The sequence below is a fragment of the Gadus morhua genome, chromosome 18 (genome assembly GCF_902167405.1).
Source record: "Gadus morhua chromosome 18, gadMor3.0, whole genome shotgun sequence".
NCBI classification, from domain to species: Eukaryota; Metazoa; Chordata; class Actinopteri; order Gadiformes; family Gadidae; genus Gadus; species Gadus morhua.
Genome location: NC_044065.1, coordinates 833189 through 858240, shown reverse-complemented (window position 1 = coordinate 858240; position 25052 = coordinate 833189). Strand labels below are relative to the sequence as shown.

The following is a 25052-nucleotide window of genomic DNA, read 5'->3' as shown; positions in this document are numbered from 1 at the left end:
TTCCCACAGGTGAAACTTGGACTTCTTGACATTCTTCCAACCATCCAGTGCAGAACTCCTAAGGAGGTGCACAACTTGTTGGTTGACCAGGACAGGTTAACAATGAACGACTTTGACCCACTCATGGACAAACAAGAGTTTGTCAGTGAAGGGATTCAGAGACCCTATCAGTTTTTAAAGCTCTTCTACAGCAAACAAAACCTGGATCCATTCAAGTACCAGGAAGTTAAGGGGAATCCTCAGGAATGCCTGAGATATTTCCTTTACTATTGTGGAATGCCTGACCCATCTTGGGCAGAGTTGAAAAATTTCTCATGGTTCCTTGATGTGCAGCTCAAAGATTGTGAGAACTCAATTTTCTGTGATCGAGATTTTCTCGCTGACCAACTGCTTGGCTTCAAGGATTTTATTGTGAAGTTCATGATTCTCATGGCACGGGATTTCGCTTCCCCGTCGATGGATTCAAATCGTCATCAAAACATCCATCCTGAGGATGACATGTTGACCATACGCAAGCATTGGGAGCGTGAAGCCCATCCATACATTTTCTTTAATGCCGACCATTTCTCAATGTCTTTCCTTGGCTTCCACGTGAAGAAATGTCAGAGCCGAAACACATTTGATGCAGTCGACATCCACAGTCAGCAGGTGCTAATTAAAGATGTGATGACAAAGAAACTTTTTGAAGGTTTAGAACGCCAACATATCTGCCTCACTGAAGACTTTGACCTGCTGGACCGGCAGGACAAAATCAAGCGGATATCACGCGTTGTTGGTGCCACCAAATTCAACAGGAACAAAGATTTTGATCCAGACCCGACATATGAACTGACCTCAGACAATGTGAGGAAAATGCTGGCTATTCACATGAGATTTCGTAGCGGGATTCCCGTCATCATCATGGGAGAGACCGGCTGTGGAAAGACCCGACTGGTCCGCTTCCTTTGCGATCTGCAGAAGGAGGGAAGAGAGCTCGAAAACATGAAACTCGTCAAAGTTCATGGTGGAACTACAGCTGAGATGATCTACCGAAGAGTGAGGGAAGCAGAGATTCTCGCTGAGCAGAATTTCAGAACAAACAAACTAGACACCATTTTATTCTTTGATGAGGCAAACACCACAGAGGCCATTTTTGCCATCAAGGAAATCCTGTGTGATAAGACCGTTCAAGGAAAACCCCTGAACTCAGACAGTGGCCTGAAAATAATTGCTGCTTGCAATCCATACCGAAAACATACACCTGAAATGGTGAAGCGTTTGGAACGTGCAGGTTTAGGCTACAGAGTAAAGGCAGATGAAACAGAAGACCGTCTTGGAAAAGTCCCACTGAGGCAGCTTGTGTACAGAGTCCATCCTCTGCCTCCAAGTATGGCTTCACTAGTGTGGGATTTTGGTCAGTTGAGTGATGCCACTGAACTTTCCTACATCAAGCAGATTGTCCAAAGAAAGGTGGACAGCAATGATTTACCAGTGGTTTGTGAGAACATCATTTCAAATGTCCTGGCAGCCTCACAACAATACATGCGGGAGCAAAAAAACGAGTGCAGCTTTGTGAGCCTGCGAGATGTGGAAAGGTCAATGAATGTCTTGGTCTGGTTCTACGAGCATGGCGATGACTTCGAAAATCTAAAGGATCTCCCAATGCCTTGCAGGGCATTGACCTGCTTGGTTCTTGCAGTTGGGGTTTGCTACTACCCATCTCTTGTGCGCACTGAACCTTACCTCTCCCACATTTGCAGATACTTTCCAGGTTATCTCCGCTCTGCAGAGTCATTAGAGCAAGTGATTTCAGAATGTCAAGAATTCTTACTTCAAAACATACAGACAAGGGAAACAATCGCAAAGAACGCAGCCCTGAAAGAAAACGTGTTTCTCATGGTGATCTGCATTCAACTCAAGATCCCACTGTTTCTAGTTGGCAAACCAGGAAGCTCCAAGTCCCTGGCTAAGACAGTTGTTTCTGATGCCATGCAGGGACAGAACTCACACGTTGAACTGTTCAGGAAGCTCAAACAGGTCCACATGGTCTCCTTCCAATGCAGTCCTTACTCAAGTCCTGAGGGTATCATCGGGACCTTCAAGAACTGTGCACGTTTCCAGAAGGATAAAAACATGGATGAGTATGTGTCTGTTGTGGTGCTGGATGAGATTGGCTTAGCAGAAGACTCTCCTCAGATGCCCTTGAAGACTCTTCATCCTCTCCTTGAGGATGGTTGCATTGACAATGACAGGCCTGATCCATACATGAAAGTTGGATTTGTTGGCATCTCAAATTGGGCTCTTGACCCAGCCAAGATGAACAGAGGAATATTTGTGTCCAGATGGGATCCTAGTGAGAAAGAACTTGTGGAAACCGCCAAGGGGATTTGCTCATCCTCACCCCCGGTAAATCTGAAAATCAAGCACCTCTTCCCACCTCTAGCGAAGGCCTTTCGGAAGATCTGTAAGGAGACTGCAACCAATCAGTTCTTTGGGCTGAGGGACTACTACAGCCTTGTGAAAATGCTTTTTTCAATTGTCAATCGCTCGCAACAAGAGCCAGACGACGAGGAGTTAGTTGAGGCAATCTTGCACAACTTCAGCGGCCAACCAGACAGTTTTGACCCTCTCATTTTTTTCAATGAGGTCTTTAAAAACCTTTCTGAAGTTCCCAGGCCAAGTGCCCTGCAAATGATCAAAAGTAATCTGGCTTGTGACAGCGGTCTTGAGAACCGGTATCTCCTTTTGCTCACCACTAACAATGCAGCGCTCTATATGCTTCAACAGCATATCTTTGCAAATGGAGACCAGGCTCCCCCTGAGATTGTGTTCGGCTCAGGATTTCCCAAGGACCAAGAATACTCCCAAGTTTGCCGCAATGTGAACCGAGTGAAGACATGCATGGAAACCGGGCGCACAGTCATTCTTCTGAACATGCAGAATCTTTATGAAAGCTTGTACGATGCCTTGAACCAATACTATGTTTACCTCAGTCAGCAGCAGTATGTCGATCTTGGCCTCGGCTCACACAGAGTCAAATGCCGTGTCCACAGGAGCTTCAGGCTGATTGTAGTAGAAGACCAGAAGAAGGTCTATGAACAGTTCCCTGTGCCCCTCATCAATCGACTAGAAAAGCACAGAGTGGACAGAAGTACGGATCTGACAGCATGGCAACGCAGTGTCCTGGAGAAACTTAGGGAATGGGTGAAGGACTTTTTGGGCAATTGCTCAGAAGAATTCACTCTGTCTGACGTATTTGTGGGCTTTCACGATGACGCCTGTGCCAGTGCTTTGTTGCAAGCCTTGGAAAATAGACCACAAACACTGTTTGACAATTCTGTGGGACAACAAAGAGAAGAGCTACCTGAAGCAAACACAAACAAGGATGCAGTTACTGCAGATGATGATGCCATGGATACAGGGCTTGACAAAGAACAGCATACCAGTGAATCCATGAAGAAGACAGACAAAGTCTCGATGGAGAAACTGGATGAAAACTCAGGAGAAATGACTGTTCCACAAAAGCTTGGAGAAGGAACAAAGGCTGGAATCAGTTCACAGGCTGCCGTTGACAGTGAAGAAGAGGTGTTGGAATTGGCCAAATGCCTTCTGCTGAACTGCGCCACCCCAGACTCTGTGCTGAGACTTAAACATTCAGCCTTGTCAGATATTGAGAAGAAAAGACTTCGGAAAAGTTATTTCCAGCAACAGCATCATCATTCCCTCCAGGGTTTCCTGGAAAACCATTTGAAAAAGCCACAAGAGTCCAACAGGTTCCTTGAGGTAACTACCCAAGAGATGCAGTTTTCTTTTTCCAATTTTTAATGTTCTTTCAAAAAACGTCTTTGCCTCGTTTCTGTCTTTTTGTGCCAGGTCACGACATTCTCCAGCTTGCTAACCACATCAGATGTAAAGACAGTGGCCAATGTCCTTGGCCTGCCGCGGGACAGACTCCTGCTGCTCTCCCTTCACCAGTTTGACACAGAGGCCTCATTCTCAAGCAAGATACGGTACAACCCTCTTTCTTTCTTATTGATACTCTTCTTCTCCTGGCTATCTTTGTTGTGTACGGGGAATGGGTTAACCTAGTGATTGCTGGTGCTTTGCAATTGGTTCTATGAACATCCTTATTGTACTGACAGCGATATATTGTTTCTCTTTCTTCTGACAAATTTACTCTTGGTCGCTTTGGATAAAAGTGCTGCTACGTGCCATAAATGTAAATGTCAAATTGTCACTGCTTTTTCTTTGTAAAGAATATCAGGCTACTTACCCTGCTTTATATGTTTCAGGAGCTTCCTGCAAGATCCTGAGCCCTCTGCTCTGGTTCTGATCGTTCAGATGGATCTTGAGGAGGACTGCAGCGATGAGCTCATAGCTTCTGCAAAGTAGGACTCAAACCAGGCTCTGGACCACAATCAGATCACCGACATGCCTTCATTTTCACGTGCACACATAGAAATGTGGCTGCATTCTGGTAACCCTGTCCCTCTGTCCAGGTACTGCACTATGAACTACCTGATGTCCCTGGACCACCATGCCTGTTGGGTGGTTTTCATCGCCAAGCTCTCACGGATGCCCAGTGGATCTCACTACATCGGCTTCCAGGGAGGTGAGTGTCGGTGGAGGCATGACCCGACGGTCCAGTCTAAAAGAGACAAATTTAACAAAGAATCACTCCTATTTAATGTGGGGCGGCAGTACATTGGGACCAGTCTTAGTCTTGTTAGTCGTGATAGTAGTGCCTTATCCTTACCCTTCAATGTATTTTTGCTTCAAAGGAATCTGGCACTCGGTGCATATTGACGACCTCAGGGACATGGAGGACATGAGCTTGAACCTGTCGGAGTTCAGTGCCACTCCCATTAGCAAGCTTCTTCACCCTCAAGCTTCTGGTACAAACACGGCGGCTTCAGCACCACTCCCATTAGCCAGTTTACTTCACCCTGAACCTTCTGGCATTAAATGCACAATGCTCAATTATTACCTTACTTATTATTGGTGCCTTTATTTGAGTGTAAAAAACCTTTTAGAATTTGCATATATATTCATGTAATCTAAATGACATATTCAAGAAAATAGCTTTATATTTTTACCTAAATATTTGAAACATTTTCATCTCCTAGAAGAAAAAATGGAAATGGAGCAGCCAACAAAAAACACAGAAGAGGACAACGAAAGATGTCCAAAGGTAGTTGTAGCTTCTCAGCATTCCCCTCGCCATACTTTATACGTACATTTCGTTAGCCTTGTAGCATAATTGCCTGAGTCATAGGATTTATCTTGTATTTAAGGTAAAAAAATACCCAACTCAAATACTGGACTGAGCCAGATAGTGATTATGGATAGTAAAAAAGCACTCTGATTGGCTTACGATAAAGCAAATCAGGCACAGTGAATCAGCAGCGTTTGGAGAGTTGAGACCTAGGAAATTATACTATGAGGCTAACGATATTTCAGCACAGCAACACCCCACACAGCATGAACTACTGTCCCACCCTGCCCTCACTGACCGCAGCGAGGGTTAACAGCTTGTGTTTAACGTCCTGTAACCTTGTGGACGAGCAGGAGCCGGCAGCTCAGCTCCACAGCCTGGCCTTGGTGAGGTCTTGTGTTCAGAAGGCGCTGGGTCTGTTGAGGGATCCCGGTGGGATGGCATCCCGGAGCGGGGAACGCATCCACACACTTCTCGCCCTCCTGGGGAACGGCCAAGACAACGCACACGGTAATCCCATGTTCCTTCCATCATCAGCGTTTCCCTTGGGTACCAAGCATATGGATGTATTTTTGGTTTTACAAAAAAACAGCACAATATCATGACAAATATCATACTTGTGTTTGTAGCTCGGTTCCGTGCGGTGTTGCTAGGCAGATTGGCGCGGGCCTTGGCTCTGAAGGAGGAGACAGAGTTCTCTCCGGCAGAGTGGCTGAATGCCGAAGCCAAGAAACGGCAGGCTCTGCAGGAGGGGGGCACTCTGCGGTAAAAACACCCGTCTTCACGGTCATACCTCCCGATGTTGCCTTTCAAGCAAACACTCTTTTGTCATGTTTTTACAGGCAGCCCAAAATCATAGTTTTCTGCGTTGTATTTTCCGAGATTGGATGCTAACGTTATTTCCTTACCTGCCAGCCATACCCTGTGGCGCTGTCTGCAGTCCCACGTCAGCCCGGTCTTGGCCACCGTGGTGGAGCTGTTGGACCGGGGGGCCAACCTGGACCTGCTCCATGGGGGTCAGCTGAGCCCGGGCTTGACAGGACTGTGGTTGGACATTTTCTCTGACACGCAGATCCTCGACCTAACGCCTCCTCAGACATCCAGGTAACCGGAGGGGGGGTACTTCCTCATCGCGGCGGTCGGTTGAGGGGTCGGTTGAGTTGCAGTCAACCAAAGGGTTTCTGTTTGTTTTTCGTCACCTGCAGTAAGTTAGAGCGGGAGGTATTGGTGCAGGGCTCCATCAGGTTGGACGGCGTTGAGCAGCCCTGCGCGGCGCCCTTCAGCTGGCTCATCAAGTCGTACCTCCAGAGCTTGTGGGACGAGTCTGAATTCATTCCAGGTTTGAAGAGATTGTTAATGAATGATTCAGAGATCATTATTTGTTGGTTGTTATTATTAGTCTGCTACTCTAGAATAAAAACCTACATTACAGCAAAGAAGTAGAAGATGGTGAACTTTAAATATTTGATAAATACAACGCCCCCCTCTGTGTGGCGCTGTCTCAGTGACCACCGACGACAGCATGTCGAGGATTCAGCAGTTTGTCAGCGCCTTCGACAACAGCCGGCTGGGCGGGTACCTCCAGAAGCTGACCGTGCAGGAGCGAGAGGAGTTCAGCCAGCGCTTCCTCCAGGACTACCTGCTGCTCTCCTTGAAGATCACCACCAACGCGGAGCTGAGGGTACTTTGACATCTTTATGACGAAATACACAAGCATGTTATTCTTCTTACGGTTTTCACCAACCTCCGTACCTCGACTAACCCCGGTCTCTCCAACGCCGCTGTAGATGTTCAGCAAGGCGCTGTCAGGCTGCGTCTCTGAGCTCCAGAGCTGCTCTACTGGGGCTTTGTCTCACCTCTCCCCAGCCTGGGCCATGGCTGGGGCCAAACACTACGCCAGCAGACTGCACACTCTGTCCCACACTCTGCTGGTCGAGGATCAGCTCGCCATGGAGGTCCACCTGCTGGCCGCCAAGAGGGAACCTGCCGAAATGGTGGGAAAAGTCGCCACTTTATAAAAAGCAAACCAACCGTAATCGCAATTATTTCAAAAAGATTTATAATGAATAAGTTAATAATTAATTATAAATTATATATATTATTTTAAATTAATTATTATTTAATATACTAAGGAAATATGCACCTAATTTGAACCATACAAATTTTATGTGACCGAAATATTATTTGACCGAAATATTAATTCATCTTGTAGCATGGATTACTTTGAGAGCTTTTCCACCTCAATGAGAAAGCCTTTGATTCAGCAATTAATCTATCAATATTCATACATTCGATTTTTTCGGTGTTAAGATCGAGGATGTCTTAGCCCTGGGAATCTGTGTGGAGAAAACCAGGCTGTTGCCAGTGACCACGCTGGGAGAGTGCAAAGTGTTGGTGCGCCGGGTGGACCTCCTGCAGCCGTGCCTCGAGAGAGCCTTCAGTCAAAGCTACAGCGCCCTCTGTGGGCCTGGCTGTCTGCAGCACCTGAACTCACTGAGGTAGCTAGAGGGCCATCCACTACCGAGACTCTGCCTCATTATTAACGCAGTCCATAACATCCCGTAGAAGAATACCAAATACAATATAGAAAAAATCAAGATCAAGATGATCTCAAGATCCAAGCACATGGCAAATGAGACAACAGAAGACTGCATTCTTACTTATTGTAAGTCGCTTTGGATAAAAGCGTCTGCCAAATGTAAATGTAAACGTACATTCTGATGTAGTCTTCTGAGAAACAACAGCTTTACCAAAACCCCAGGTTGGGGCTGTAACTGGTTTCCTTGCTGGTTTTGAGCACCTGTAGCCCCACACGCAGCGGGCGCGGCGGGTGTGTGTTGGCTGGGTCCCCCATAAGCGTCCATGTCCCCCCAGGTCAACGTGGTGTGGACTGCAGGTCACTGCCGCCTTCATCCAGAGGGTGTTGTTGGAGGCGGCCAAAGGCGGCGCCATCCTGAAGGAGCTAGCGCTCAAACACTGCAACCTCCTCCAGCGGGTAAGGCCACTGCTACATCGTTAGCCTCATAGCTAGTGGGCCTCAGTCATATTTTAAGGTTCATCTTGTATTTAGCGCCAAAATACCCAAATCAAATAGATGACCCAGGAGCACTGGTTCCTTGAGGCACGACTGGGTGTGCCATGACATCTGTGGGATTTGATACACGAATTGACATAGGTCGCCAACAAAACTGGTATTATTTGATGATTAGTTTTATTATTGATTCATTGTTCCACGTATTGCCCGTTATTGGTCCGTCTCAATGCATCATCTTCTGTGAAACGTCATATTTGTGAGTCATATTTTAAGGTTCATCTTGTGTTGATCCGAAAAGATGAATTAGGCAGATAATTATCATGGAATGTAAGAAGCAATATGATTGGCTTAGGATAAAGCGATTGAGGCACAGTGAATCAGCAGCGTTAGGAGAGCAGAGTTAGGTTGGCCAAAATAGGACTCGAAGAAATGTGTGGTCCGTGTGGTGTTGGCAGCGAGCTGATTGGTTGGTTTCTCCGGTGACAGTTGATGCAGGAGTCACCTGACCTCTGGAACGCGGCGGTCCTGCAGAAGCTCATTAGCATCCTGAACTCTTACAACGAGGAGTCGTCCAGCCGTACCCTGAGGTAGGCAGACATCAGACGCCGCTCACCGCATCGGGCCGTCAGTCAACAAAAAGACTTGAGGTTCATAACCTGAAGTTTGATAGCAGACGAGTTGAAGTCTGGGCAAACTGTGTTTCACTTTCTTTTTTATTTCTTTCTGTTTGTTTCGACCAATTTTGGTGCTGGAGGCGGGGATCTGGAAGCGTGGGATTGGTGAAAACAAACTAGGCCAGCAGGAGTAACGTTTATTTTTGGGAAGACAAGCTAAACCCTCCTACCAGACACAGACGTTTTTAGAAAAAGTGTCTGTAAAGGTTTCAAATGAATAATGTGTAGATTGGCCACTGTAGAAATACCCTTATGGATATAGCCTTCTGAAAGCTCAAGAACATGAGTTTCTCTACGGTAGAATATCTCCTGCACGAAACAGGCAACGAGCTGAAAGGCAGTTCTGCTGTGACCCAGAAGCACGGCTGGGTCTGAGATCAGCACACTGTACCGTGATCGTATCCTGTCTGTTGCTCCAGGTACGGACGGCTCTGCGCCGTGTGCCTGTCCGAGCTGGAGGACCCGTGCCTCCTGCCCTGTGAGCACCTCATCTGCCTGCCCTGCATCCAGGAGTGCATCCGGAACGACCGACGCTTCTGCCCCACGTGCAGGAAGGACTTGCCCCCACAACCCCAGCTCACCGTCTCAGACGACGTCAAGTATGTTTTGAATCAACTGTATTGTTCAACTGTATCAACTTTTATTTTCTTTAAGGTTTAAGTTGCTAATAGACTTTACTTTTTCATAATCCCGACTACAGAGTGAATGGAATCCTGTGTAGCCAATGGTAGAATAGAATATCAACAGCATTGGGGATGTGACTATTGTACGATTTCTAATGTTTATCATATGGGAAGATTGCGGATGAGTTGTAGGGCGTTTCTTATTCTAAGAATTCTGATTTTAAAGTCGGAAATCTGACTTTAATCTCAGTCAGAATTCTATAATCAGAATCTCGGAATTCATAATTCTGACTTTAAAGTCATAATTCTAGCTTTAAATTCATAATTCTGACTTTAAGTCATAATTCTGACTTTAACCTCATAATTCTGAGAGTAAAGTCAGAACTCAGACCCGGCCCTGATCCTCTTCCCTACCTCCGTCTCTGCTCCGCCCGCGCTCCGTCCTGCCGCCCCTCTGAAGGACCGCCCTGCAGAGACAGGCGGAGGTGCGCTCCTCATGCACCTCCTTCTTCCTGGAGGTGGTGTCTCGCTTCTGCCTGTCTGAGGACCAGAGTCCCTCTGAGGAGGTGGTGGAGTTGCTGTTCTCCCTGCTCATCTCCACCCACGGTGCGCGCCCACCCCCCCCCCCCCCCCCCCACCCCCCCTCGGTGCCTTAGTGACATCACAAGTGGGCGTGTGCACCTAGATGTATGCCGGATAGATCAGCCTGCCAGCCTACCCAGTGGACTGTGGCAAATGTTGCTTATCCGTCCAATATAAACAGTATCTAGGTGGACACTCCCACTTGTGATGTCACTAAGGCACCGAGGTGCCTTAGTGACATCACAAGTGGGAGTGTCCGTCCAATCTGTCCAATCTACATCTAGGTGGACACTCCCACTTGTGATGTCACTAAAACACAGGAAGAGGCAGATTTTCAAACGGCTTTTAACGGCTAATCACACTCGCTCCTTGTGAGTAGTAATAAGGGCCCTTTAAAAGGAGATTAAGTTAGTGAAAATTCTAAAAATGTCAAGTTATCCTTGTTTTTACTCTTTAAGAAATAGAGAAAGGTGGTATGGATCCTCACAGGACGAGAGAGAATGTTGTTGAGTGATGACCTTCAGGACATTACATTATTATCATCAGTGTTATTGGTTTGATGTCATTCACCGTGAACGCGTCGTAGTGAACATCGTGTTTCGGGTGGTCTGCAGGAGACGTGTACAAGACCCGGCAGCTGTCCCCCTTCCTGGAGTGTGTGGACAACAGCCCGGTGGTCCGCTCGGTTCTGCCCAAGCTCCTGCTGCAGTACAGGTGCTCCTCCCCTGGGGCGGACTCATATCAGGGTGCTCCTCCCCTAGGGCGGACTCATATCAGGGTGCTCCTCCCCTGGGGCGGACTCATATTAGGGATTAGGGGTTAGGGGTTAGGGATTAGTGGTTAGGGATTATATTTAACCTTTATTTGTTCAGGTTTGTCTTACTGATGTTGAGCATCTCTTTTGCAAGACAGACCTGATAAACAAACTGTATTCATTTTCATTTGCATAATGTGCAATATTACTATTAGTAGTATTAATTATATTATTATTATCATTATTCATTAATCACTATTCACCATTCACAATTTAGTATTAATCAACCATTAATTCATTATTAATTGTTCATTATTCATTATCCATTCTTTAGTATTAATGAATCGTTAATCATTATGAACTGTTCCTGATATACGTATTATCATCATCATTATCACGGATGGCCGGTAATTAACCACTAACGAGCTGGATGACTGGCTCAGCTTTAAGCAGGTGAAGGGCCACATCCAGAAGTACCTGAGGAGCCTGGAGGACAACATAGTGCCAGGAGGAGACCGCACGGGCCTCTATCTGCTCTTCGTCAACTGCTTCCAGGTCACTAATAATCCCCCCCTCCACATTCTGTTGACCATGAACCGACCCGTTCTCCCAGTCCTCCCAGTCCACCCACCACCATTCATCTCCACTGAGGCCTCTCTTCATCCACATCCTGTTTCATCCAGTCTGCTTGATTTGATGCTTTGTTTGTGTATGCATACATGCATGTCTATGTGTACATATATAAGTATGTATGGATGTATACTCTGCCTACCTTTATATTTAACTTATTTGGTATTAGTTCTATGATAAGTGTCTCTGGTCACCTGAACGCTCTTATAATGGTCTGGTCGGTTCCTTTGTGCTGATCCAGGGTAGAAGTCAACTCTTTCGGACACGGGCATATTTCGGCCCTCTTGTAAAACGCCCCCAGGGCAGTTAGGATCATTTCCAGGGCAATTAATCCAGCGTTGGGAAGCACCTTGATTTGTAGATGTTGCGTGACTAATGTGCACCGGGTCCAGTGACCAAAGGACTCCAGTAAACCACAGCAGTGACCTCTGTATCGAGCCGCTCGTCTTACCCAAAGCGTTAACCCTGACCGGTCCGGCCCCCCCCAGGACGCCCTGCTCTGCTCGGGGGCCGGGGCGCCCCAGGACCCCGAGGGCCGCCGCAGGAGGTGGGAGGAGGAGCGCCGGTTCCTGAGCCGGCTGGCCCGGGGGCAGACCCCCGACCGGAGGGAGGACCCCGCCGAGTTCCTGCTCAACACGGCCCGGCTCCGGCTGAGCCTGGGCGTCGCCGCGCACATGCTGGTCAACGCCGCAGGTGGGGGCTCATGGAGGCACCACGCTGCCCCCCAGGACAGGACAGGAGGGGGCAGCGTGGTGAAGACACGCTGCCCCCTCCTGTCCCAGTACAGGATATGTGTGTGTGTGTGTGTGTGTGTGTGTGTGTGTGTGTGTGTGTGTGTGTGTGTGTGTGTGTGTGTGTGTGTGTGTGTAGGTATAGGTATAGGTGTGTGTGTGTGTGTGTGTGTGTGTGTGTAGGTATAGGTGTGTGTGTGTGTGTGTGTGTGTGTGTGTGTGTGTGTGTGTGTGTAGGCATAGGTATAGGTGTGTCTGTGTGTGTGTTCCATAGCGTATATAAATAACATCTTATCCTGACCATATAATATCAGGTTCACCTGCCTTCAGTTTATTCCAGCGTCCCCATTCTGTACGAACGTCCCCACATGTGTCCTCCTGTCCTCAGACACCTCGGAGGAGCAGTTTGAGTACGATCAGTACCTGCAGCAGGTGCGGGCGGTGGTGGAGTACCGCGCCAACGACTGGTACCGCGTCTACCTGCTCCGAGCCCTGCACCGGCAGGCCGGCCGGGAGCACATCCTGGGCCGCATGCGCGACCCCGCCTGGGCCTGGCTGTTCCCTCCGGAGGTGCTGAAGATCCAGGTGAACCCCCCCCCCCACACACACACACACACACACACACCTCTCTGCTATACACTGCGTGCCTAATAGCGCCGGGGAACGCTACCCTGATTGAATAAAGGAGCGTCCACTCCCTTCATTTGAACCCTAAACCACCTCTTTAAGACTGCCTTCACCACATAGCCTCTTTAAGACTGCCTTCACCACATAGCCTCTTTAAGACTGCCTTCACCACATAGCCTCTTTAAGACTGCCTTCACCACATAGCCTCTTTAAGACTGCCTTCACCACATAGCCTCTTTAAGACTGCCTTCACCACATAGCCTCTTTAAGACTGCCTTCACCACATAGCCTCTTTAAGACTGCCTTCACCACATAGCCTCTTTAAGACTGCCTTCACCACATAGCCTCTTTAAGACTGCCTTCACCACATAGCCTCTCTAAGACTGCCTTCACCACATAGCCTCTTTAAGACTGCCTTCACCACATAGCCTCTTTAAGACTGCCTTCACCACATAGCCTCTTTAAGACTGCCCTCACCACATAGCCTCTTTAAGACTGCCTTCACCACATAGCCTCTCTAAGACTGCCTTCACCACATAGCCTCTCTAAGACTGCCTTCACCACATAGCCTCTTTAAGACTGCCTTCACCACATAGCCTCTTTAAGACTGCCTTCACCACATAGCCTCTCTAAGACTGCCTTCACCACATAGCCTCTTTAAGACTGCCTTCACCACATAGCCTCTTTAAGACTGCCTTCACCACATAGCCTCTTTAAGACTGCCTTCACCACATAGCCTCTTTAAGACTGCCTTCACCACATAGCCTCTCTAAGACTGCCTTCACCACATAGCCTCTTTAAGACTGCCTTCACCACATAGCCTCTCTAAGACTGCCTTCACCACATAGCCTCTTTAAGACTGCCTTCACCACATAGCCTCTTTAAGACTGCCTTCACCACATAGCCTCTTTAAGACTGCCTTCACCACATAGCCTCTCTAAGACTGCCTTCACCACATAGCCTCTTTAAGACTGCCTTCACCACATAGCCTCTTTAAGACTGCCTTCACCACATAGCCTCTTTAAGACTGCCTTCACCACATAGCCTCTCTAAGACTGCCTTCACCACATAGCCTCTTTAAGACTGCCTTCACCACATAGCCTCTCTAAGACTGCCTTCACCACATAGCCTCTTTAAGACTGCCTTCACCACATAGCCTCTCTAAGACTGCCTTCACCACATAGCCTCTTTAAGACTGCCTTCACCACATAGCCTCTTTAAGACTGCCTTCACCACATAGCCTCCTTCCCTCTCCTTCCTCCTTTTTACTTGTATAGGTTCTTATTAAATGATTTTATTTTGTGCTTGAGCGTCTTTCAGTACTTAGAAAAGCGCTATACAGATCGAATGTAGTATTATTTTTATAATTATTACTGTTATTTTCTCGTCTCCATTGCACATGAATGAGTGGTCTTTTATTTGGAATACAATTGTAATGCGCAAGAATGTATTTCACCCACTTGTGTGTATTGTATTGTATATTGTGTATTGGTATATGCTACACGCAAACCTCCTAAAATGGCGCAATTTGCTTGGTTCGCTATCTCGGGACATTGGGCAATAATCTGAGATTGAGATCTCAAACTCGGGATATTGTTTACGTCATGGGGAACGCGCGTGACGGTCCTCTCGTCACGCTAATAAAAACAAATAATTCCCGGCATAAAGTGTTATCTTGTTTATTTTTGGAGCGTTCACGTGAAGTATATACAGAGATGATATGCTACACCTCAGGCTCCCGTCCCCGACACACATGTTGATGGGGTGACCCCATGTGTCTCGTTGTGAACCGTTTGTCCTCCACCGTTCGGCCCACAGAAGGCGATCCCCGCGGAGGCGGACCCCTTCCTGTGCGTCAGTCCCCCGTACCGAGCCCTGAGGGACGCCGTGGGCCAGGCGCTGGTGGAGGCCAGGACCGAGGCCCTGCAGGGCGAGCTGCAGGTCAGACCCGGGACCAGGGACTAGCTGATCGGTGGAGGGCTTTTCAATTGATTTGTGTAGCCCTTAATCACCATTACAGTCTCAAAGGGCTTCACAGGCCATTTACTTATAACAGGCCTTTTATTTTTGGTTTTACAGATTAAAATAGGAAGTGCATTGTTAACCGCAATGTAATGATAATTGCAGTCACATGACATGTTAATGCAATGTTAATTGCATTGTATAATTAATTGCATTGTAATTAATATAAATTAATTGTATTGTAATGCACATGAAGGAGGAGAACTATTTATAGGATATTGGGACTTCCTTTGACAGCTTTTTGGTTATGTAATTAAAAAGCTAAATAATGAATAATGAACTACTGAACATATCGAGCACATAGTAAAATGATTTGCGTTCTCGCGTCGTCTTTTCTCTTTAACGGTCGCTCCGCCAGTCACAGCCCGTCCTCTCTGCCCTCCTCACAGAAGCAGAGCAGCCCCCAGGGCAGCGTCCTGCTGGCGCTCGCCCTGTTCCGCCAGGTCACCTGCCGCTGTGTATCACCTGAGGACAGGCTCCGCCCCTCAGAGCAGGTCAGCACCGTTCCACACCTCACGACGTATGTACGTTTCCGCCAATCACATCGGTTCTAAAGCGTCTTCGCCCCCCCCCCCCACCCGATCTACAGGAGAGGAGAACCCTGGAGGAGGTCCTTAAGGACCCCATACCCGAGCCGGTCAAGGCCTTCTGCACGGCCCTCTTGTCCAATCAGATCGGGGGCCCGGATTCCTCCCTCTCCCTCAGCCAGGGGCTTGGGCCGGGGAGGCGGGCCCTGCTGGAGCTGCTGGTCCACCTGGACGCCGTGCTCCTCAGTGGGGCCCCTCTGCTGGCGCCGCTGCACCTCATGGCCTTCAGACCCCCCAGCGCTGCGGTAAGGACCGCGCGTCCCTCAAACCGCCGTTAACAGGCTGCTGCCCTCAGGACTGCGTTGCCTCCCTCCACGCTGTCTGTCTCCCTGGGCAGCCGGTGTCATAACTACTATAGAGCTCGCTTAGAAACACGACCTCCCTCATGGCTTCATACTCACTGAGGAGCTCGCTTAGAAACACGACCTCCCTCATCGCTTCATACTCACTGAGGAGCTCGCTGAGAAACACGACCTCCCTCATGGCTTCATACTCACTGAGGAGCTCGCTGAGAAACACGACCTCCCTCATCGCTTCATACTCACTGAGGAGCTCGCTTAGAAACACGACCTCCCTCATGGCTTCATACTCACTGAGGAGCTCGCTGAGAAACACGACCTCCCTCATGGCTTCATACTCACTGAGGAGCTCGCTTAGAAACACGACCTCCCTCATGGCTTCATACTCACTGAGGAGCTCGCTTAGAAACACAACCTCCCTCATGGCTTCATACTCACTGAAGAGCTCGCTTTGCCCTCACCTTTCAGCCGTTCTACCTGCCGACCATGCCTGAAGATCACACATATGAAGTTCATCAACTGCTGCTTAGCAAAGGGCGAAAGACGCAAATGTATCGTAAGTACAGAACCGTCGTTTTGATCCTTGGGCTTGTCACAGTGGTTCACCTGGCCTGGGTTTTTACTCTGTGTCTGTTATTTACATGCAGGTTGTCCCAATGGACATATTATCTTTGTGGGCGAGGTAAGATATGACCTAATATTTCATTAATCGAGGTCAGTCGATTTGTTGGTTTGGGTTATTTTTCATTCGTTTGTCTTTCTGAAATCGTCCGACAGTGTGGAAAGCCGGTGGAAGTGTCAAAGTGCCCAGACTGTCGCGTACAAGTAGGAGGGCATAACCACTCGCCAGTCGTCGGCTTTCAACGCTTGGACAGGTGACACACAAACACAACACACCTGCAACTTATTAATTGTCTTATTGGTGTTGAAGCTCTTTTACTGAAGCCGTGTGCCGTGTTTGTGTGCCCAAAGCTCCGCGGATCAGACCCGGGCCGGCCACGTCCTGGGAGGGGCCCGTCAGCGGTCCGAGGCCCCCGAGCGCCAGATGACCCCCGCCCAGTCCTGCGTTCTGCGCCTGCTGACGCACCTCGCGATGCTGCAGGGGGCCTGCAAGAACCGCAAGGTGGGAAGGGCCCCGAGCCTGGGGAAGGGCCCCGGGCCTGGGGAAGGGCCCCGGGCCTGGGGAAGGGCCCCGGGCCTGGGAAAGGCCCCGGGCCTGGGGGAATCGTCTCTTTAATTAACACCAACATCAACAGTTAGCTAATCGTTCATATTTCCTTTAAGCACTTTGTAAGGCGGGTTTTGAAGGGTCCTCATAAATAACGCTTTAAATCGATTGTAATTGTGTCAGGTTGTCACTGGCATGGTCCACCCCACCCCGCGTGACGTGGTGGTCTTCCTGTGGGACCACCTGGAGCGGGACCTGGGCGCGCTGGGACGCGCTCTGGACCTGAACGCCGACGACGCCGCCGTGACGGTCCATCTGATCCTCGCCGAGTGCAGCGCGGCGACACAAGGTGAGCTGGGGACGGGAACCAGCAGGGAGGGGTACTGATTCTGTTTGACCCACGGGTATAACGTTGTCCGCGGACCAGAACAGAACAAAGCTGATGCGAATCAACCTCATATGTTTCCAGTAAGAGTAAGAATCCCCCCCCCACCCCTCTTAAAGGAGCATTTCACCGGTGGAGGCATGAATATGTATTGCAATTGGGTCCTATATGTAGTCGAATAATAAAATAAAATTCTACTTTGGTGCAGTCTTGACCGAGAAAAGGCAGAAAGTGACTTTTTGGCGCTTGTGGATTGAAGACAACAACTCCCACCACGCACAGCTTCGCTGGCGGCCACTCCCGCTGATCATCTCCGCCTATCGGACACCTCCTTGTTCCATCTACTAATGGAACAAATCAGCGTGGAGCTTGAACCGACGTCACTAGAGTAGTGACGCTTGCACAGAAGCATACGGCCGACATCTTCCTTTATTCTGGGTGGAAATAGTAACATAGTTACGCAATTAAATGCGTTTATGTAAACATTTTTAGCGAGAAATGTGCATTTTAATTTCATAATGTTCGCTCGTTGAATGTGAAGGATGTTTGGTTTGATAGTTATGACGAAGAGGGAACGCTCCATTCACTTGCATGGACAGCGTCTCTGGTTGCTAAGCAACCTCAACGTCTTGGCGGACTATCTGCTGATCAACACTACGAATGCTGGAAACACACCAGACACACCATGTGAAGTTATTTAACCCGATTATTGTTATTTATATCCGACATTATTTAATCTAACCCGATCTAAACTCTATCATGCACCCAAACACGGCGGCATTTGGGTTTCCTACCTCGGACTCCTAAATCCAGCGCAGCCACAGGCGCGTTGGCGCGTTGAACCATTTTTGTGACACACAATGATCAAGCTTCAAGTTAAGCACGTTACACGCGTTTGGTGTGGCCGTAGCCCATGTCCACCAAAAGCGTCTTTTTATGCGGTTTCACCCAAAAAATCGGCTTCGTGTGGACGGGGCCAAGAAGGCGAACACACGTCACCAAGACGGGGAGACAGCGCCAGGCGACTTACGCCACTATCTGCCAATGGATCGTGGATGCCTGGGCTGATATAACAGTCTCAACTGTGGTCTAAGCTTTCACGAAGGCAGGAATAATCACTGAACTGCCAGTCAACAGCAGCGACACTGACTCGGATAATGACGAGAGGGATCCGGGCATGTTGGATGCCGTACTCGCCCAACTGTTTAATTCGGACACACAAGAATTCGAGGGATTCGTAGACGGGGAATGAACTGAAAAAGTGAGCTTATTGTTGAGAGATATTGATATTGATGAGATATTGTTAATATGCACATTAACGTTTGAACATCGTTACCATGGGAGTGACCGGAGTTGTCAGAACGCTTAATAAAGTTTGACTTTATCTGACTGTTTTGTTGACATTCCCTTTAGCACAGCTCGGTCTGGTCGATGCATAACGCAACCCCAGTCAAACGTTTGACTGCAGTATCTTCTATTCTATGCGCCTTATAATCCGGTGCGCCCTATACATGAAAACAGTTCTAAAATAGGCCATTCATTGAAGGTGCGCTTGATAATCCGGTGTGCCGTATAGTGCGGAAAATACGGCAGCCCTCGTCTATTTCTTTCGAAATGGTGAACTTTTGCATGGAGCCATCTTCTATGTCAGATCGAGTACCCTCCGCCAATGTAGGCCTACTTCAGTTTTATCAACAGCCTCTGTTATCTTAGCTTCAGACGCTGTGGATGTTAGTTTCTGCTGGTGAAGTCCCACCCACTGGCACTGCTCTAATAGGTCTGTAGCGTCAGTGGGTCCCACCCCCTAGAGGGGGGTGGGACTAGTGGTTGTAGTCGTACGAGAATCATCCCCTCTTACACTTCCTATTTTCTTGTACGCAAAAATCGTCATATTGCGTCATAAAAAACAGGAAGTGTTGGAGATCGATACGGATCTCTCCAGTCTCTCCAGAAAATAAGGAAATGATGCTAGACCATTCAAAAATATGCGGGGGGTTCTAAAAATACAAAGCTTATGTGAAATGGGTGAAGTTGCCCTTTAAGCACTTATCGTATGTTGTACGTCCTGGCACCTAAAAATAATACTTAGCACTGTGTAGCATCTTATTCTAGCTAGCTTTGTTGCGTACGGGGAATGGGTTAACCTAGTGATTGTAAGTGCTTGGCACTTGCTCCTTATCGTACCGACAGCGATATATTGTTGTTTCTCCTTCTTATGACAAATGCTCTTATTGTAAGTCGTTTTGGATAACGTCTTGCTAAGTGCCTTTAATGTAAATGTGTACATGGACGTTTCGTGCTTAAACCCGATGATAAGTGTCAATACCGTGTGTCCGTGTGGTATCGTCCTGCCCATAATCATAACCATGGATCAATAACGTGTGTCCGTGTGGTGTTGTCCTGCCCATAATCATAACCATGGATCAATAACGTGTGTCCGTGTGGTATCGTCCTGCCCATAATCATAACCATGGATCAATACCGTGTGTCCGTGTGGTGTCGTCCTGCCCATAATCATAACCATGGATCAATACCGTGTGTCCGTGTGGTGCGTCCTGCCCATAATCATAACCATGGATCAATAACGTGTGTCTGTGTGGTGTCGTCCCGCCCAGGCTGGCGGGGGGCCAGACCCGACCTGACCAGCAGGAAGGGGCGGGCAGAGTTTGAGAACCGCGTCTGTGTCTCTGCCATCGACCCGGTGCTCCAGGTGCGTCTCCTCCTACTGTGTGCATACGGTCACCAACGCACTCACAGCTGGCCGGCTTTGCATGGCAACGGGCACAGCCAGTACAGGATCAGCCTCTGTAACAACCGCCATGTTGCAGGATGGCGGCATGTGGCTCAGGGGGGAGAGCGGGTCGGCTGGTCACCGGAAGGGTGCCAGTTCGATCCCCGGCTCCTCCCAGCTGTCGAGGTGTCCCTGAGCAAGGCACCTCACCCTGACTGCTCCTGACGGGCTGGCTGTCGCCCTGCGAGGCCGACTCCGCCGTCGGTGTGTGAATGTGTGCATGAATGGATGAATGTGAGGCAGTATTGTAAAGCTCTTTGAGCGGCCACTGGTTAGAAAAGCACTGAATAAATGCAGTCCGTTCAACATCCACCCTACCACCAGGGGGTGCTGTTCCCCCGGTTTGACTTCAGCTTTAATCTGACGTTCTGCCTCCGTCCCCGTAGAACCTGAAGGGGAAGCTGGACGAGGCGCGGCAGAGGGTCAGCGCCGACGACAGCCAGGTGGGGAGCCCCCTGATGAGGCTGCTGTACGCCGACCCCGGGCCCCTGCTGGCGCTGCCCTCCGAGGGCCCCACCCAGCGCTCGGCCTTCTGGAGCCTTCCGGAGAGCGTGACGGTGGAGCGGTTCTCCCAGCTGGTGGGGGAGAGCGCGGGGCGGAGCTCCCTGGGCCTCCTGCTGCTCTTCCTGGAGAAGGTAGCCCTGGTGTTTGATACAACAGTTATGATATTGATATGTTTTATACAACCTGCATATATAATGTTACATATTTATACAACATGGCAAAGTTACAACATTCAAACCTCAGCGAACACACCAAAATGGTAATGAGCGATAAGCTTTGTGAGCTTCGCTAGCCCAGGGTACTGACTGATATTTTGTTTCTCTTTCTTCTGGCAAAAATGTACTGATACTTATTGTCTGCTAAATGCCCTAAATGTAAATGCGTCTGTTGTGTCTCAGATTTCCTGTGTCAGACAGTTGCAACACCTCCCGGAGCTTGCAGCTCTGCAGTCGGACCTCCTCAGAATCTTTCCCCTTGCGTCGCCGGACTACGAATCCCAAAGCATCGCTCAGATGTTACAACGGTTTCCGGAAGGTAACGTCAGTTGACCTCAACGACACCGTCACTGAGGCCGAGTTCCCTAGTACATGGGACACCTATGAATTACAAACAAATGATGTATGGTTAATGGATTGCATTTATACAGTGCTTTTCTAACCAGAGGTTAGAAAAGCGCTTTACAATACTGCCCAACATTCATCCATTCATGCACACATTCACACACCGACGGCGGTGTCGGCCAAGCAGGGTGGCAGCCAGCTGGTCAGGAGCAGTCAGGGGGAGGCGTCTCGCTCAGGGACACCTCGACACTCAGCTAGGGGGAGCCGGGGATCGATCCAGCACCCTTCCGGTCAGGGCCGGCGCTCGGCATAGGCGACCTGGGCGAAGGGCGGCAAATGTGTTGGGGGCGCCCTCTAGTGGCGCCCTCACGTAATTAATAAAAATATACGAAAAAAACCAAAATGAAACCAAACATGTTCCGAGGTGGAACATGTTCCCGCGCTGGGAAGCCCTGTCCAGGGCGCAATGTAATGTCGAGTCGCCTGGGGCACCGAAACGGTCAGCGCCGGCCCTGCTTCCGGTTACCAGCCAACCCGCTCTACCTCCTGAGCCACATGCCGCCCACAAACACACATGATGACGCTTTGTTTTGTCGCCGGCAGGACACCAGCGCAGCGTGGTCTCGCAGCGTGTGGAGAGGTTCGTGGACGTGTGGAACTGTCTTCGCCTGGAGATGGCCCGTGACGGTGAGCACTCACCAGCCACACAGCTTTAAAACCACACATTTGGGATTAAGGTTGCGACGGTAAAGCTTCATTCACCGCTACGTGTGTCCGCTGAGCAGCTGAGCTGGGTCTGGACGTGAAGCTGTGTGAGAAACCGATCACCACGGACAGCTCCGGGGCCTTCCTGGTCCCCGACCGTAGAGGACCGGGGTCCTGCCTTCGGAACCTGGTGGACTTCCTGTCCAAGACCCACAACAGCCTGGTGACGGGGGCCCGGAAGGTCAACAACCAAGAGCACAGGTGTGTACGACGGCCACCCCCCAAGGCTCCGTCAGCCCGGCTTACCTGGAGGTTCAGACCACAGAACACAGAAGAGGGTTTCTCCTCCGCCTCTACCTGAACCACAGACGAAGCCCCTCTGTGATTGGCTAATGCCACTACTGCAAACAAACATTCACGGCATTAGAAAAAAATAATGCCATTCACGGCAATAGTTTACTCTCTATTGTCAGACGATAAATTGACGTAGGATTAATCTGTTGTCTCGGTTGTTTTGAATCCTTCAAAACAACCGATAAATGAAATCGTGATTCGATGATGCCTCATAATGCTGGCAATCTGTTGACGTATTGATTTATACATTATTTGAACACAGACAAAGTACAACCAAACATCTTTTTAAGAATCACATAGCTGCCATCTTGCTAGGCTCTGTGTAACGGAGAGTTGTAGATCATTCTAAACCGTTTTTCTCATTGAAGAGCCGAACAGGACCGATTGACACCCGTTTAAAGCCCTTTTATGATAAATAAGACAGAGACAGAGATATAATCCACGATAATGTTCTTCTTTTCCGTCTTTCCAGTGAGTACAGTGTGCAGCTAGAGGAGGTCTCAGACACCCAGCTGGCCCTGTGTCACCCCGAGAGGCAGCTGCTCCCCCTGGTGCTCGCCCACTGCCACTACACCCTGAAGGAAGGCCAGGAGACAGAGCACAGCTACGACCTCCGAGGGATCCAAACCCAGCTGGCCCGCCGCTTCCTGGCCGGGAAGCCCCTCATCCAAGCGGTGAGGATGCCACCGCCTGGCCGCCCCCTAAAGGCTGGTTCTAAGTGACGCCGGGCCTTCTACACTGACACTGACATCAAGGGGATTCAGCAGACGCTTTTATCCAAAGCAAACTACAATAAGTACATTTGTCAGAAGAAAGAGAAACAATACATCGTTGTTGGTACAGTGAGGATGTTCATAGAACCGAGTGCCAAGCACTAACCATCACTAGGTTAACCCATCCCCCGTACACAACAGAGACAACTAGGATGAGATGCCTCAGTATGCTAAGCACTTTGTTTTAAGTGCCAGGGCGTGCAACATACAATAATTACATTAAGGTGCCAGGACGTACAACGTACACTAAGTGCGTCAGAGGGGTGTGGGGGAGACTATGCAGCGACTGAACATATCTATTTTGGTCCTAACCAGGACACTGAGCGGTTCCTGATCCGCCACCAGCAGGACTTCTCCGTTGTGCTGTCGGAAGTGAGGATGAAGGTCCATCAGGTGAGTCCCACGGGGCGCTGTGATGACTGAGCGGTGTTGTCTGGGAGCAGAACTGCCCCTGTCCATGACCAAGAGAGTTAACTACCTGGTAATGGTGCAGGGTGATCAAGCAATCAATCAAGGTAGTCTCCCACCATTGATATACTTTGCTTTCCAATAACTTCCTCGAGTGGTTTATTCCACTTATACCACTGTTACCAACGATGGTAGGAATAGTTCCATTCATCTTAAAACATTTTTTTATCAACTTTAATCAACTTTAAACTTTAAAAATATGCGCTTTGATTGTATTGTTTGTGTGTCGTCATGGAAACTTCTGGTTCATAGTTGCATTAGTTAGTAGTATAAGTAGTATTATTGTTAAAGACAAATTAGTTGTGCCTTGATTTAGAACTATCAAAGGGCCAAGGCTTGCTGTAATGAAACGAGGATGCAGCGATTTACCTCCAAGGTTCAGATACTTGATTGATTGATTGAAAACCTTATTGCACAACAACAATTAAGGCAAGGCAAGGCAACTTTATTTATGTAGCACTTTTCATACACAAGGCAGACTCAAAGTGCTTCACATATAAACATTGTCAGGGGGGGGGACAATAAAATAAAATAATAGATAAGTAAAATAAATTAACAGAAGTGTTCAAAAGGATTAAAAAACACAATAAAGCCCAAAGGGTTGTTTCGTTTGTGGTCCTTTAGATGGAAAGGGAGAAATAATTCATGGAGGCTTAATACAGGCTAAACATGGAGAACCAGCATACAGCACATGGACTACAACGTTGAGGAAAAAACGGGAATAAAAAATTAATAAAACAAGGGATAAGTTCCCAGACAGACAAGCAGACACACTGACAGAACAATACTCCTAAAACAGACAGTACAATATTCCTATTTAACAATGCTGCAGTTGCACGGTGTCTGAGTCCTGGCTGGAAGGTTCGGGGTTCGATCCCCCTGCACACGCTCCTTAAAGCTCTCTAAAGTCCCTCTGAGTGAGAGCTCCGCTACGGGAGCTACTGCTGAGGGGCGTCTCCGTCATGGTGTTGGTGTTGTGGCTCCAGACCCCCCTGAAGGGCTCGGTGTGTGAGGCGGTCCGCAGCGGGCTGCGCTCCTACTCGGACGTGTGTGACGCCGTGTACCTGCTGGAGATCGGCCTACGCCTGCTGGGCAAGACGGGCGGGCAGCCCGGGGGACCTCTGATGACCTACCTCACCGAGGCCCTGAAGATCGGCCCGCAGATCTCCAGCAGCGTGGCCAAGGTAGGGAGACCTCATCATCACCACCTTCATCTTCATCATCACCATGAATGGTCATTTTGTTTCATCATCTGATTCATCCTCGCCATATTTTTCGCATTTCTTTTTTTCATACCCCAGCTCCCAGTAATCCCAAATCAAATTGATATCCGTGAAGGAATGTGACGTAGACATGAAAGGGTTTCCGCTGTCCTAAGCTCTGGGAAACGGGAAGCTTCCTTAATCCTTTTGGATCCGTTGAACTTCTTACTTCTGTCTCATCGCAGGCGCTGGGAGAGATTCGCCTGGAGCACGGCGTGTTCACCTGGCAGCTCCTGACCTGCTGGAAGTCCGAACTCAGGCTGAAGAAGAAGCAGGTGGGTCGGGGTCGGAGGCGTGGCCATGATGTGACCCGCAGAGCCCCTCC

General features: G+C 48.9%; 1 protein-coding gene across 1 annotated transcript in view; it reads left to right on the top strand.

Annotated features, from left to right (window-relative positions):
- Positions 1 to 25052, top strand: part of LOC115530974 (E3 ubiquitin-protein ligase rnf213-beta) — a 40169-nt gene that overhangs the window by 12243 nt on the left and 2874 nt on the right. Inside the window, exons 26-63 of the mRNA XM_030339863.1 lie at positions 10 to 3762; positions 3853 to 3989; positions 4272 to 4367; positions 4479 to 4591; positions 4761 to 4874; positions 5106 to 5170; positions 5548 to 5704; positions 5824 to 5959; positions 6110 to 6298; positions 6400 to 6533; positions 6700 to 6875; positions 6982 to 7188; positions 7505 to 7692; positions 8069 to 8189; positions 8715 to 8815; positions 9322 to 9501; positions 9986 to 10131; positions 10722 to 10821; positions 11305 to 11416; positions 11980 to 12184; positions 12611 to 12807; positions 14668 to 14790; positions 15261 to 15365; positions 15461 to 15703; positions 16226 to 16313; positions 16405 to 16439; positions 16535 to 16632; positions 16730 to 16880; positions 17109 to 17274; positions 19926 to 20020; positions 20488 to 20736; positions 21004 to 21139; positions 21769 to 21852; positions 21951 to 22131; positions 22697 to 22898; positions 23313 to 23390; positions 24452 to 24649; positions 24913 to 25002. Coding sequence (XP_030195723.1) covers positions 10 to 3762; positions 3853 to 3989; positions 4272 to 4367; positions 4479 to 4591; positions 4761 to 4874; positions 5106 to 5170; positions 5548 to 5704; positions 5824 to 5959; positions 6110 to 6298; positions 6400 to 6533; positions 6700 to 6875; positions 6982 to 7188; positions 7505 to 7692; positions 8069 to 8189; positions 8715 to 8815; positions 9322 to 9501; positions 9986 to 10131; positions 10722 to 10821; positions 11305 to 11416; positions 11980 to 12184; positions 12611 to 12807; positions 14668 to 14790; positions 15261 to 15365; positions 15461 to 15703; positions 16226 to 16313; positions 16405 to 16439; positions 16535 to 16632; positions 16730 to 16880; positions 17109 to 17274; positions 19926 to 20020; positions 20488 to 20736; positions 21004 to 21139; positions 21769 to 21852; positions 21951 to 22131; positions 22697 to 22898; positions 23313 to 23390; positions 24452 to 24649; positions 24913 to 25002 — 8949 coding nt within the window. The remainder of the gene's footprint in view (positions 1 to 9; positions 3763 to 3852; positions 3990 to 4271; positions 4368 to 4478; positions 4592 to 4760; positions 4875 to 5105; positions 5171 to 5547; positions 5705 to 5823; positions 5960 to 6109; positions 6299 to 6399; positions 6534 to 6699; positions 6876 to 6981; positions 7189 to 7504; positions 7693 to 8068; positions 8190 to 8714; positions 8816 to 9321; positions 9502 to 9985; positions 10132 to 10721; positions 10822 to 11304; positions 11417 to 11979; positions 12185 to 12610; positions 12808 to 14667; positions 14791 to 15260; positions 15366 to 15460; positions 15704 to 16225; positions 16314 to 16404; positions 16440 to 16534; positions 16633 to 16729; positions 16881 to 17108; positions 17275 to 19925; positions 20021 to 20487; positions 20737 to 21003; positions 21140 to 21768; positions 21853 to 21950; positions 22132 to 22696; positions 22899 to 23312; positions 23391 to 24451; positions 24650 to 24912; positions 25003 to 25052) is intronic.